Consider the following 14,429-nt stretch of genomic DNA (forward strand, 5'->3'; position numbering starts at 1 on the left):
CTTGTGAATCTAAGTCATTCTGTTATATATATAAAATTATATATTTTAAAACATGATTTAACTAAAAGTAATCTGTTGCTGATACACATCGTCTCTCTTTACTCTCAGGTGCGCTGCTCTGGTCCAGGCCTGGAGCGCGCCAAGGTGGGGGAGAAGGGGGAGTTCGTGGTGGACTGTACCAACGCGGGGCCGGCCGAGCTGACCATCGAGATCATCTCTGACAGCGGCACCGAGGCGGAGGTCCACATCCAGGACAACGGAGACGGGACCTACACCATCACCTACATCCCCCTGTACCCCGGCTCCTACACCCTCACCATCCGCTACGGAGGCCAGGACGTGCCAAACTTCCCCGCCCGGCTCACCGTGGAGCCCGCCGTGGACGCCAGTGGAGTCCGTGTCTTCGGACCAGGAGTGGAGGGCAAAGGTACACTAATGATATGATATATCAATTATTCCTATAAATAATTTTGGTCACTATATTTTAGATATGTTTTTTGTTGCATATTCTATATGTAGGCATTTGCATAAATATGCACTTTAAAAAAAATGGTCAACCTTTTCAATTTGTTTTTTCTGTTGTCAGATGTGACCAATCCAAATAGAATTACAGTCTCTTTTTGTCGCTATGAATCCAGTATTTGTGCCATCACTTCCATCTAATCAGTCAAAGTGATCTCATATAATCCTGTGTAAAAATGATTCCAATAAGTTCCACATAGTGTAGTAGTGTGCATATTTCTAATTTGGAAAAAGAAAAGCACTCAGATGTGTCTTTATGGAGTTGATGCGTCCCTAGATGTGACCAAATCTCCAACAACATGCTCTCCCGTGTTTCCAGGAATTTTCCGGGAGGCGACCACAGACTTCACTGTGGATGCTCGAGCTCTCACACAGACCGGAGGCGATCACATCAAGACTCTGATCAGCAACCCGTCGGGCAGCCGCACAGACGCCCTGATCGCTGACCGCGGGGATGGAACCTACAACGTTGAGTACACTCCCTACGAGGAGGGTGAGTTCAGACCGTAGGAACAGTGCAGCACATGTGCTTGGTTTTTCTCAGGGCAGAGTTTAAAGCTCAGACTGTGTTTCTCAGGCCCACACAGTGTGGAGGTGTGCTACGATGGCTCTCCGGTGCCTAAGAGTCCGTTCCGTGTTGCTGTCACTGAAGGCTGTGATCCAGCCCGTGTGCGTGTGCACGGTCCAGGCCTGAAGGGCGGCATCACCAACAAGGCTAACAAGTTCACAGTGGAAACCCGGTGAGTGAGAAAGATTCTCCATTTGGAAGAGTTTACGGTGGAATGTGACCCTGCTTTTGGTTCTAATGTCCGCGTGTTCCCTTTGCAGAGGAGCAGGCACTGGGGGTCTGGGTCTGGCCGTGGAGGGTCCTTCAGAGGCCAAAATGTCCTGCACTGATAACAAGGATGGCAGCTGCAGTGTGGAGTACATCCCATACGAGACCGGCACATACAACCTCAACATCACATATGGGGGACAGCCCATCAAAGGTACAGCTGGGAAAACGAATCGGAAACCTTCTTCAAATGATTGTCATGTTTAACTTCTTTAATAGTTTAAATATTAGTTATTTAAAGATTTCATCCAAATGTAAACCCCTGGTTCCCTTTTCCCCTGAGGGGAGAGAAATACAGTGAATATATTTCTGCTAGATGGTTCCGATTCACCATACTTCATATCAGCTTGACCAGAAAGTCCTGCAGGGATGACTATTTTTGTAGACCAACTCTGGAGTTAGTGTCAGCCTCGTTCCCTTCATAAAAATCCATTTAGTTTTGGATGATTGGAAAAGATGAGCTAAGCCAAAAATGTTTTATTATACTTACAAGTGGAGTGTGGACTGCTACTTGGAGAGGTCCCAATTCACCTCCTCCCCTGCAGTGGTGCCCTTGAGCAAGGCACCGGACAACCCCGCCACGCCCATTGCTCCCTGGGCGCTGTGCAATAGCTGCCCACTGCTCCTAGTACTAGGATGGGTTAAAAGCAGAGGCCAAATGTCACTGTGTACTGTGCTCTACATGTGTGATCATTAAGCCCGCGTCACACTGTCCCGAAATTGACACCCGATGGACACACGAATATGGAATTGTGAATTTCGCACGAAGATGGCCCCGAACCACACACGAAGGCAACATTCACATTACATTTAAGACATACAACTGCAACGAAAGTAACAAAAACAATTATGTTAAAGTACTATGATACTATACTGATATTTTCAGACTTTGTTCTTTACTTTATCCGTCTTTATATGTAGAAGATATTAAGTTTTCTCCGTAATGTTGTTTCCATAGCAACAACAACTTCCTGTCAACTCGCCTTCAAAATAATATATTATATCCTTTTCAGTTTCACAGAACACAAATTGGGTTATTTACATAATATGTTTACATGATTTTGTTGTGCAATAAAACAACCAGATCGACAAGGAAATGTTCAAATTCGGTTCTGATCGTAGCAACATCGGGCCATTCTTGAGGGCATCTTAAGCCATCGTATGACTGCCGGTGGAGCTTCTCAGGCTCCGGCAGCAACTTCGACAATTTTTTGGTATGCCAAAGATTTTGCCACCGCTCACGAAGGACCTTGCGAAGGTTCATTTTCGTGTTGAATTCGTATGTCAATTTTGCCCTTCGTAAGGCCATCGTGAGGGCATCTTGTTATCATCGGTGCCATCGGGCATTCGCCCCGATCAGAGTGAGGGCGAAGGCCCGATGGCACCGATGATAACACGAAGATAACACGATTTGACAAGATGCCCCCACGAGTGCCTTACGAAGTTGCCGCTCACGAAGTTGCTGCCGGAGCCTGAGAAACTCCACCGGTGGTCATACGATGGCTTAAGATGCCCTCACGAATGGCCCGATGTTGTTACGATCAGAGCCGAATTTGAACATTTCCTTTATCGTGTGTCCATCGGGTGTCAATTTCGGAACAGTGTGACGCGGGCTTAAAAGAGGGTTTCATCCCTCCAATTCTATCTTCTATCTATAAGTGTTGTCTTTACATATGAGCATAACTGTTAGGATTTTCCGAGCATACATTCAAACGTCAGGCTTTTTACAAACCACAATCACTTGACTTTAACCTCGCCTACAAAAAAACGAATTGACTTAGTAGACAAGTATTTGGAAGTGCTGAAATGCTAACATGTTTATCGACTCATGACTGCAGCCCTCTTTTGGTCTGGGACCAACATGTAGTCTGTCTTGAATCACAGCCATAATTGTCTCTAGACTGCCGTGGGAATAGAGGCTGAAACATAAGAGGAAACGCATTATAAAACATTAACATGTCAGCTCACTAGACTGCTAGAGCACCTCAGAATATTTTATTCTGACTTTCCTGAGGTTTTCTCTGTGCAGGTAGTCCCTTCTCTGTGCCGGTCAGTGACACTGTGGACAGCACCAAGGTGAAGTGCCAGGGTCCAGGCCTGGGCAACAATGTCAGAGCCAGCATCCCTCAGGCATTCACAGTGGATGCCTCCAAAGCTGGAGTGGCCCCCCTGCAGGTCCGCGTGCAAGGACCCAAAGGTGAGTGTCTTCTGATGTTACTCTGCAGCTACTGTTTATTCACCATCAAATATATGATTAGAATTATTTCCACATTAAAATAAGTAAATAAAACTGGATCAGTGTCCTGTAATTTAATGAGTTGTGTACTTACACTATCCCAATGTTTTGTGTGTCTGTGTGTAGGAGTGGTGGAGCCTGTGGAGGTGGTGGATAATGGTGATCAGACTCACACAGTCAACTATGTTCCCACCAGAGAGGGACCCTACTCCATTAATGTGTTATACGCTGATGAGGAGATCCCACGCAGGTAACACACACAGACTCAAGTACAACAAAGATTTTCTAATCATTCTTTAGTTTCTATGTTTTGTTTCTAATATTGACTTCAAACTTATTTAACCAATATTCTGTATTTCTAAATAGAAGAACAGACTTTCATGGTCTTTGGTTAATCTTCAAAAATGTATTTTATGTCATTTATTTTCTTTTACATTTTCTGGTATTGCATTATTTTGTCAACCCCTGCACTTGAGTGCATCTTAAATTCATAATTCTCTTAAAATGTTGACTCTTATTTGTCATGAAGTTTGAAATGATTTTGCCATACGATTGAGTTCTTTGGACAAAAACAACGTAGTTTGATTACATGGAAGACCATTTTTTGATGAACTCTGATTTATGCCCTCTTGCTTCAACTGACTTAGCTTTCTTTTACCTTTACTGCATATATTGATATTGAATGAGTTGAATGAAAAATAAAAGTGTATTTTTGTGATCCCCCATCAGCCCCTACAAGGTGAAGGTGCTCCCCACCCATGATGCCAGTAAGGTGCGAGCCAGCGGCCCCGGCCTCAACACCACCGGGGTGCCCGCCTCTCTGCCCGTCGAGTTCACCATTGATGCCAAAGATGCCGGCGAGGGATTGCTGGCGGTGCAGATCACTGTGTGTACCCATATGATGCAGATAATAACAGTTAAAATGAGTTATTTCTGTAGTTGTTTTCAAACATTTTTCCATTTTAACCCCTGCAGGATCCAGAGGGGAAGCCTAAGAAGGCTAATATCCGTGACAACCATGACGGGACCTACCTGGTGTCCTATGTACCCGACATGACCGGCAGATATACCATTCTCATTAAGTACGGAGGGGATGAGATCCCATACTCCCCCTACCGCATCAGGGCGCTGCCCACCGGAGACGCCAGCAAGTGCACAGTCACAGGTATGTTCCAGACTGCTGTTTTTATAGCTGTTGACATGTGTTTAAAAAATGACCTTACACACAAGTCCTACATTTAGATTTATATATCTGCCATCAAAAAACCCATATGAGACGAGAATAAATGATTTTTTTCTCTGCATGATAATGAATTTTACAAGTTTTATGTTGCCATATTTCTCAGATGAAGATCTGATTTTCACCAGGATTGTATGTCTCCACACATGCAAAGTTGTTTCAAGATGAGGTGTAAAGCAGCTAGCAGCTCTGAAGATGATTCCAATTGTGTAATAGAAAACACAAATTAGCCGGTTATTCTTAAAAATAATTAGGAAAACAAGAAGTCATACTGTTGTAATGTTTTTTTATAAATGATCCATCCACAGTTTGACACAGTAGGACAAGCACTTACTCACTTCTTTGCAGAGACTCTCATGAGAAGCTTGAATGAACTGTCGGATTACATTAGCTTATCTTAGCATAAACAGTGAAGCAAGGGGAAATAGACAATCATTTAAACAGTACAAAAACACAAGTTTTTTTTATTTTTATGGATTAAACATCTAAGATGTATAATAAACATTAGAGAACTTTAGAGGTGCTGGTGGATGGGTTTTATTTCCTCGTTCAGTCGTTATGCTAAGCTAAGTGGCGACTAGCTCTAGCTTCAGTTATCTATCTAGCTAGACGTCAGTTTTCTTAAATGTTCATAATGCTTTATAAAGATAAGCATAATACATTTGATAATAACTGTAAAAAAATGTTTTCAAGTACCATAATGCTACAGTATTTAGGCTACTTGCTGCCCACTCACTGACATTTTAGATTTATATATTTTAAATGTAATTTAAAGGAAGTATTGACCCACAAAAGATTACAATGTATGACACATGTGTGGCATTATAACATATGACCTCTTAAGTCAATCTAAAACTGCTTTGCAATATGTTTTAATTATTGTCAGGAACCATTATGCATATAACTATCCTTATAACTTTAATGAAGTTCTGTCTGCAAATGATAATTATGTTTATTGACATAAGGGTCATAACAATCGTAAAAGAAAACTCTTATCTGTGAGATTGTTAATGATCGTTTAAGATGTAATCCCTCGGTGTACCTGCTGCTCATATCAAATTGTTTGTGCAATTTGTGGTGTTCCTCACGCTGTTCACCTCAGTTACACCCCCATCACCCAGGTCCCTGCTGAGCACACACATACACACAAACACAGACACACACACACCCTCCCTGCTTCACACCATCACCGTTTGTTTCCATTCAAGTGTTTGGAGCACATTTATTGCCTCCCACCACCCCCACCCCCACCTGACTGTCTTTTATTTGTCACTTTTTTTTCCTCGCTCCCCTGCTTCTCACCGTTCCTATTATCAGTCTCAATCGGCGGTCACGGTTTAGGTAAGCCTTCTGAACAACTTCGTAAAGTAGAGGAATTACTCTACCTTTTCTCTCGGCATGGAGGATAGTGGCACCAGCTTTCAAGACATCCCATTCTCTTTCTTTCTCTTTCTCTCCACCTTTACATCCTCCCATCTAATTTTCCACTTACTGTCATAACCGTTTCTTTTCTTTTCTTTCTCATGTTTTTTTGCACAGACTAATGGACTAATAGAGTAGGTAGGATGGCATGGTGGAATGGCTAATCTAGTTGTCAGTTCTATATGGGAAACTGTATGATAATAACAAAAGAGTCATTAGTAACAACATACAGAAGATGGAAATAACATGACTAGATCTCATCCAACCTCATCCTGGTGTCATGGTTCTGGAATGTGCATGCTGAATGTTGAGAGGTAGTGTGCGCCTGCTTGTGTCTCTATAAGATCAAATGAATCATAACAAATATATCTGAATCTTCTTCTAAATTCTTAAGGCGCTGGTGTTGGCCCAACCATCCAGATTGGCGAACAGACAGTCATCACAGTGGACGCCAAGGCTGCTGGGAAAGGGAAGGTGACATGTAGCGTGTGCACGCCCGAGGGGGCGGAGCTCGACGTGGACGTTGTTGAAAACGAGGACGGCACATTCGACATCTTCTACACGGCACCGCAGCCTGGCGAGTATGTCATCTGCGTTCGCTTCGGAGGGGAGCACATCCCTAACAGTCCCTTCCAAGTCACGGTAAGTGAATACAAATTCACTTTATTCAGTTGGCTGACAATAATTCCCTGGTAAGCAGTTTAGTGGAAAAGAAAATCAAGAACAAACAATATAACAGAAAGACTGCCTGTCTTGATTTAAGTTGAGTTTTGCAGGAACTTAGTGAACAGCACAGGGATGGATCCCTGCGGCACACCCTCGGTAACCCATACAATTCACATTTGGCCTTTCCTACCTTCACACTCTGATCTGATGTGGGTTTGATGAAGAGCCAGTTACAGGGCCACAGAAGATCATCATTGTTAGAGTACAAAATGATCTATTAATAAAATATTTTTATAAATGCCTAAATATTTCACAGTTTAGTTTTTTTTAAGATAACCAAAACATTTTTGTTTCTAATGGCGTTGCTAGCTATATAATGAATGATTTGACGTTGTTTTATGTTATTTAACTTGAATTATTATGCACTTCAAGGGTCAAATAAAGTGAGCAAAGATGAATGATGTTATATTCCATAGCTCTGACTAAACCAACAAATGGACTTGCCCGATATACGCATCTTAGCATCCCCAAAAGATATGAAGGCACAGCGTTACTAATTGTGCAAACCTGCAATGATTTAAGAGCAATGCATTTGACTGGATATGGATGAGTGAATTGAGGGGTGCTCCATGGATCACAGCTTCTTGACGCTGTCTCTCCCTACAGAAGCTCCGTGATTGGCTCCCTATCAACATTTTCTAAATCACTCTGAATGTTTTATTCTCCTCCAATCCCTTCCATCTTTTTGACCCTCTCCACAACCCCTACCTCCCCCTCACCACCTCCCACCCCCCTCAGGCGCTGGAAGGAGCTCCATCAGACCAGCTCATGCAACAGAGCCAAATCCCCCAGTACTACGCTCAACAGCCCTGGGTACCTAAACCTCTGCCTCCAGCCTCTCATCCCTCTCAAATCATTTTTTGTTCAGCTTCTATCTTTATCTCCTCTCCTCCCTCTCATCATACATGACCTCTTTTCATCAGCCTGCGTCAGTGTGTGCTGTCTCTCATTGCAGGTGTTTTCCTCTGAGGGGACCTTTCTCTCATTTCTCTCCCTACCTCCGAAACAGGTTTCCTTAAACAACATGGACAGTGCAACAGAGCTGCACAATATCAACAATTATTAATATTACATCTCCAAATCAAGTTTATTCAGCAACTTGGGAAATATTTCCCATGAAATCTGGAAGTAAAATATTCACCCATCAACCATTGTGCATCCATCTGTTCAGCAGTGCCCTATGTTAACACTTAGGAGACAAAAGCCATTTTGAGAATGATCAATGTGGCCGTGTCAGCTGCTCCACATTTTATAAAATGGCTAAGTGTGCTTTGTCATGGTCCCCTGACCTACCAGTGTTTTTGTCCTCATCATTGTCTCTCGCAGTGTGTGTCGGTGTCATCATCCTGACCATGATCAGTCATTCCATCTCATGATTGTCTCATCCCATTCTCTCTTTTGGTGTTTGGAAACTTTGTCCCTCTGTCCTGCGCTGTGTCCATGACGTATGCTGCCACTGTAACCCGACTGTCACCATGTCTGACCCCTGCCCTCTGTCTCCCAGGCAACAGACAGACCAATGGGAATGAACGGTCTGGATGTGGCGGGGCTAAGACCATTCGACCTGGTCATCCCATTCACCATCCAGAAGGGAGAGATCACAGGTAATGGAATTCACTTCAATCCCAAACAGTTTCAAATAAAATCACAAGACGTAAATGTAGATTTGTGAAATGGGACATCCGAAGCTTTAGAATAGGGACCCAGACACTTAAAAGAAAGAATTAAAATATATATCACTTACACATCTAGAGTTGGAGAGAGTCCATGTGTTATACACAAACATTTATAAGCTAAAAAACAATAACCAAAAAACCTGATAACTGATTGGTCCCAAAACATTAGAGGCTCTATTATGCTTATTGGGGTTTTCCCTTACGTGTAGTGCGTAATATAGGGTTTGTGCATGTTAATGCTCTGCAAAGGCTCAAATGTTCCCTCTAAAGGGAGTTCATCTTGAACATTAAAGCATGTAGAGGAACATTGAGGGGAGATTTCTGTGCTACGTGTATCTCACAGCACGTCTGTTTTCTGTTTAAGGCGAGGTCCGGATGCCATCAGGTAAGGTGGCCAAGCCTGACATCACAGACAACAAGGATGGCACTGTGACCGTCAAATATGCTCCCACTGAGGCCGGGCTGCACGAGATGGACATCAAATACGACGGCATCCACATCCCCGGTACGACTGACCTCACACGTGTTTGCAATTTAAAAACAGAAATGTTAAAAGATGCGTGAGAAATTATTATTCTTCTCTTGGCGGCCATTCACAGGAAGTCCCTTACAGTTCTATGTGGACTATATGAACAGTGGCAACGTCAGTGCCTACGGCCCGGGCCTCATCCACGGGACCGTCAACAAGCTTGCCGTCTTCACTGTGAACACCAAAGACGCAGGAGAGGGTATGTAGCACTCACATCTCCATCAGAAATCATTTATTCATCCTACAGCTGGGAAATGTACACATTTACAACAGCAAAGCCACAGTGCAGATAAAAGGCAAACATAAAATGAGTAGCCTAAGATATAAAAAGAGGCAAGCACAAACTAATAAAATAAAAATACACATCCAAGTAGCAGCATATATACAAATATTGAAAGTATTGTTGTAGCAGCCCAGAAGAACATTAATAAGTTGTAAAGAGACGTTGCCCCTCTCTATATGGCAGTATGCATCTGACGTGCATACCAGAATAACAATTTGACAATGTTTCCATAATTTTGTTTTATTTTCAACGCCTCGGCTTGCTCAAACTTATGCTCTAACTTGCAAATAACACCACAAGAGACCGGAGAGCGAATTACAATTGTACAATAACAACATAGTAGTAAGGACATATTTAATCACACAGATCCCTGTTCATATCACGTCTATGCAGGCGGTCTGTCTCTGGCCATTGAGGGTCCATCCAAGGCAGACATCAGTTGTCTTGACAACCAGGACGGGACGTGCACCGTGTCCTACCTGCCCGTCCTGCCTGGAGACTACAGCATCCTCGTCAAATACAACGACAAGCACATCCCCGGCAGCCCCTTCTCTGCCAGGATTACTGGTGAGGTCATCTGTTCTTAAACGCTCCTTTATGAACTGGCAACACATTGATAATTACACTGTTCACATTTTCGCACAGCGCTAATCCCTGATCTGAGGAGTAGGGCTGCAACAAACGACTAATTTGATAATCGATTAAATCTATCGACTAATGAAACGATTAATCGACTATTCGGACTATTACTGTATGCCTTGCACAATTTCTCAAACGCTCTTATTTAGCCATCAACTTTTAGATTTAGCTTGAGGTTGTTTTAGGCATGTGGAAACTAACAATGAAGACAATAAAAATGAATACTTGATAAAAAAATTAGGGTTAGGGTTAAATTAACTAAACACATTTTGAACAAAATGAACATTGCTTTTTATTTCAATTAAATAAATAATATTTCATCTCAAAATAAACAACATTGTTTTAACAAAACGTATTAAATAATGTGATGACAGAACTGTGAACAGAATAGCAGAAACTTTAACAAAATAAAGAGTAACTCTGTTACCTCTAATCATTAACCCATGTTTGTATAATGTTTAACCCGGGCTGGAGTGTTGCTGCTAGCATACATAACACCTTGCGTGGAAACCTTACTCGTGGATGGGGCTACAGAGCTACTAGAAAGACAGTCGAACCCGGTGCATTCCTCCGTCTGAATGTGGTGCACTTTTGCTAAATGTTTAGACAAATTGCTCGTGTTACCGCCCTTACATGCTAAACTCTTATTACACTTTTGGCAACGAGCATTGTCCACATCGAGACGGGTAAAGTTTAACCACACCTCGGTGCGCGTTCTCTCCGCCATCTCCGCCGTGTGTTGCTGCATGTAGCAGCCGCGTGTGTGTAAACTGCCCCGCCCCCTCGCACACAGACGGGGGAGAGAGATCTCGTCTGATCGAAAATACATCATTTGTTTGTCTCTTTGCATGTTAGAAACGAGTTGGCGACACTAATGGCGCATTTACACTGCAGGCCTCGCTCGGCCTCGCTCGGTTTGGTTAGGCCTTATTAGGCCCGGCTCACTTTAATGCTGCGCTCACATTACAGTTTAGGAACTGGGGTAGTATCTATAGTAAGGCAGTGTAGGCGGAGCCGTGACGTCATCTTCAATGAGCGCCCCAGAAAAACAACACAGCCGTTAGCTCTTAGCACTCAGAGCTCACAGCTCTTCATATCTGTTCAGAAACTAGACAAAAGTTAAACAAGTACAAACCACAGACTGCCTGTGTCATGGCGAATACAGTCGCTGGTTTATTTATGTCTGTATAGGCCGTTGTTTTGAGTGTGGATGGTCGGAGCATATATAACGTTAGCTTAGCCAAGCTCCATTTAGAAAACACGCATTTTAAAAGGTTTTTCTCCTGCCGTCTGTCTGCAGACTTGTCAAAGCATTAATTCATGGTTTTTACTAACCGGTATCAGTATGTTGTTACTTCGGCATCATTTTGAAACGTGTGTTACAATTAAATCACGGTAAAATATGTTCATCTTGTTGTAGGTAGATGTAGCCCCCTTGACAGCGATTCTCTCTCTAGTTTAGCAAACTCAGCCCGACTCAGCCCTGTTTGTTGGCCTCGATAGAATCACGATTTAGTCGGGCCAGAAAAAAGGTTAAAAAGTAGCCCCGGGCCGGAACTAGGCCAAGTGTAAGCGCAACCAAAAACAGGCCCCGCACGGCTCGGCACGCTTAAAGCGAGCTCCGCGCTGTAGTGTGAATGCGCCATAAGTCTGCGATATAATGTTTTTGTAGCAATAATACATGACATATATTTTTTAAATGTCTCCACAGTGCATGACATTAAAGAGCCTGTGACACGAACCCAACAACTGTTGTGCAATGAAATAGTGGGCTACTAGTAATCTCGAACCGTCAGTTTAAAAAAGAAAAAGCGATACCGTTCCGATAAATATCAATAATTTCGAACATCGCGGGAAAATTCCTTCGACTCATTTTGAGGTTTTGGGGGAAGCCGGAAGTGACGTCAATGCGGGAACGCTTCACTGTGCGGCGAGAGAGCCAAACACGGACAAAGTGTGTTGTCATGCGTAGAAATGGTGAATTACTGAGTTTAGGCACGTTAATAACGTTTTAATGAAGTTGATTACAGTCTATTCATATTTGTCAGTGCTTTCATGTCAATTCGGCGAACATAAACATAAATGCTCGTGGTGAAGATGATGATTAAATTAGGATTAAAAATCGCTAGTGAGAGCTGCTGAATTTCCTCCCGTCGGATGTGATATAAAAACAAATCGATTATTTTTGTAAACTCAAGTGGATGAAACTACATTTATTAGTGCTTTCATGTCAATTCGGCGAACATATGATACATTAAATGATCGTGAGGATGATGATTTAAAAATCTTTTGTTTGAGCCGGTCTGCATTTCCTGATGAGAGAACAAACCTTAGCTTTTTGTAGTTCAGTGTTGTAGTGGGCGTTGGACGCGGGGGTACGCCGTACCCCCACTTATTTGAAGCATGATTTATTTTTTTAATAGTCTAATACATCTAAAATCATTGCCAGTGTTATCAGTTGCAAGTGTGTGTTTGTTGTAATAATGATGAAAACATAATAGGCGGATTTCACAGTAATTATAATAAAAACGTAGCTCAAGCATTTATGCAACTTGATTTGAAGCGTGTGTGAGGGGCAGAACTGTTTATTTGAATTTTTATTATTTGTCCCGCGTCCCACACATTGAGACTATGTCCCGCATTTGAGTGATAGTCGTGCAGAAAGGCCGGATCGGTTCGCTGACAGCCGGCACCGCCCTTTATTATTATATTGTCTAAACGGCATCATGTAAGTTGCGCTGACAGGCGACACAGAGGTCCCCAAGCCCTTGCATCCACTTGAGTTTACAACTACAAATAACATCGATTTGTTTTTATATCACATCCGACGGGAGGAAATTCAGCAGCTCTCACTAGCGATTTTTAATCCTAATTTAATCATCATCTTCACCACGAGCATTTATGTTTATGTTCGCCGAATTGACATGAAAGCACTGACAAATATGAATAGACTGTAGTCAACTTCATTAAAACGTTATTAACGTGCCTAAACTCAGTAATTCACAATTTCTACGCATGACAACCCACTTTGTCCGTGTTTGGCTCTCTCGCCGCACAGTGAAGCGTTCCCGCATTGACGTCACTTCCGGCTTCCCCCAAAACCTCAAAATGAGTCGAAGGAATTTTCCCGCGATGTTCGAAATTATTGATATTTATCGGAACGGTATCGCTTTTTCTTTTTTAAACTGACGGTTCGAGATTACTAGTAGCCCACTATTTCATTGCACAACAGTTGTTGGGTTCGTGTCACAGGCTCTTTAATGTCGAGCCCTGCTCCAGTACTGATAAAAAAACAAAAACGTTGGAGCTTAACGGCGCGTAAAACACACGTGATGACGTCACCAACGAATCGACGACTGAATTAGTTGGCAACTAATTTGGTAATCAATTTTAATCGATTAAGTCGATTAGTTGTTGCACCCCTACTGATGAGGCTCTTTCACACCAAGTACTTTTCCCAGGAATAGTCCCCGGAACTTTTATTTCCTGGAACTATCTAGTAAATCGCGTTCACAACGGAATAAGTCCCTGAGGGAGCCGCTGACGTCACTTCTTCTTCTGCTTTGGGTTTACTGGCAGGCCGCAAACAACTTCACGGCGTATACTGCCACCCGAAGTCCGCGGCCGGAAGTCCCCGGAGTTGGGGACTGGCTTCAGTAGAAGCTGCTGGGACTCCCAGCAGCTTCTACTGAAGCCTTCCGAGTAAATCGCCAGAACGCCGACACCTCCTCATCTCCACCGCTCTCATGTTTTCTTTAGTAGTGCCATAAGTTATTCTCTCTCCGTTGGTGTGCTGGGCTAGTGCTAATGCTAATAATGCTAATGCGAGCAAATAAAATGGCGGCTTCATAAAAAAATGTCTGAGTTTTACGGGGAATGGTTTGCAAATCGCCCAGCTAATCAGAAATTGGAACCTATTTATCCCCAGGAAAGTCCCTGCTCTCTAGCAGGGACGGAAAAGGGGTGAAAAGGTTAGCAAAATGTTGTTCTAGTTCCAGATCTTTTTGGTGTGAAAGCAAAATCCCAGGAACTATCGGAACTATTCCTTGGAAAAGTACTCCGGTGTGAAAGCACCTATGGAAACCCAGAAGAAGAACCAACTATCCCTTTTGTTACACAGCTTCTGGTCATATGCAAAAGGACAATTTAGAAAGCAAATGTAGTTGATTTGTTAGACACTCACGTAACTAGCATTTTCTTTTCTTGTCCTATCCTAAGATTTGAATCTCGCTACATATTCCGTGAACTCTCATCAGTTAATGCCGTTATAAAACAGTCAATAAAATAGGTTTACTCCAAACCTGTAAATAACCATAATCAC

At 42.8% G+C, this 14,429-nt stretch overlaps 1 protein-coding gene across 4 annotated transcripts in view; it reads left to right on the forward strand.

Annotated features, from left to right (window-relative positions):
* Positions 1–14,429, forward strand: part of flna (filamin A, alpha (actin binding protein 280)) — a 65,258-nt gene that overhangs the window by 41,542 nt on the left and 9,287 nt on the right. The window contains exons 23-37 of one of the 4 annotated variants that reach the window (XM_079674869.1): positions 109–427; positions 842–1,015; positions 1,100–1,262; positions 1,351–1,511; positions 3,387–3,554; positions 3,720–3,843; positions 4,323–4,479; positions 4,569–4,758; positions 6,151–6,174; positions 6,650–6,897; positions 7,720–7,794; positions 8,486–8,585; positions 9,022–9,162; positions 9,257–9,385; positions 9,863–10,036. In XM_079674869.1, the coding sequence (XP_079530995.1) occupies positions 109–427; positions 842–1,015; positions 1,100–1,262; positions 1,351–1,511; positions 3,387–3,554; positions 3,720–3,843; positions 4,323–4,479; positions 4,569–4,758; positions 6,151–6,174; positions 6,650–6,897; positions 7,720–7,794; positions 8,486–8,585; positions 9,022–9,162; positions 9,257–9,385; positions 9,863–10,036 (2,347 nt within the window). The remainder of the gene's footprint in view (positions 1–108; positions 428–841; positions 1,016–1,099; positions 1,263–1,350; positions 1,512–3,386; positions 3,555–3,719; positions 3,844–4,322; positions 4,480–4,568; positions 4,759–6,150; positions 6,175–6,649; positions 6,898–7,719; positions 7,795–8,485; positions 8,586–9,021; positions 9,163–9,256; positions 9,386–9,862; positions 10,037–14,429) is intronic. The other 3 variants (XM_079674871.1, XM_079674870.1, XM_079674872.1) reach the window with 3 other exon arrangements.

This window comes from Notothenia rossii (genome assembly GCF_949606895.1).
Source record: "Notothenia rossii genome assembly, chromosome: 4".
Taxonomy (NCBI): domain Eukaryota; kingdom Metazoa; phylum Chordata; class Actinopteri; order Perciformes; family Nototheniidae; genus Notothenia; species Notothenia rossii.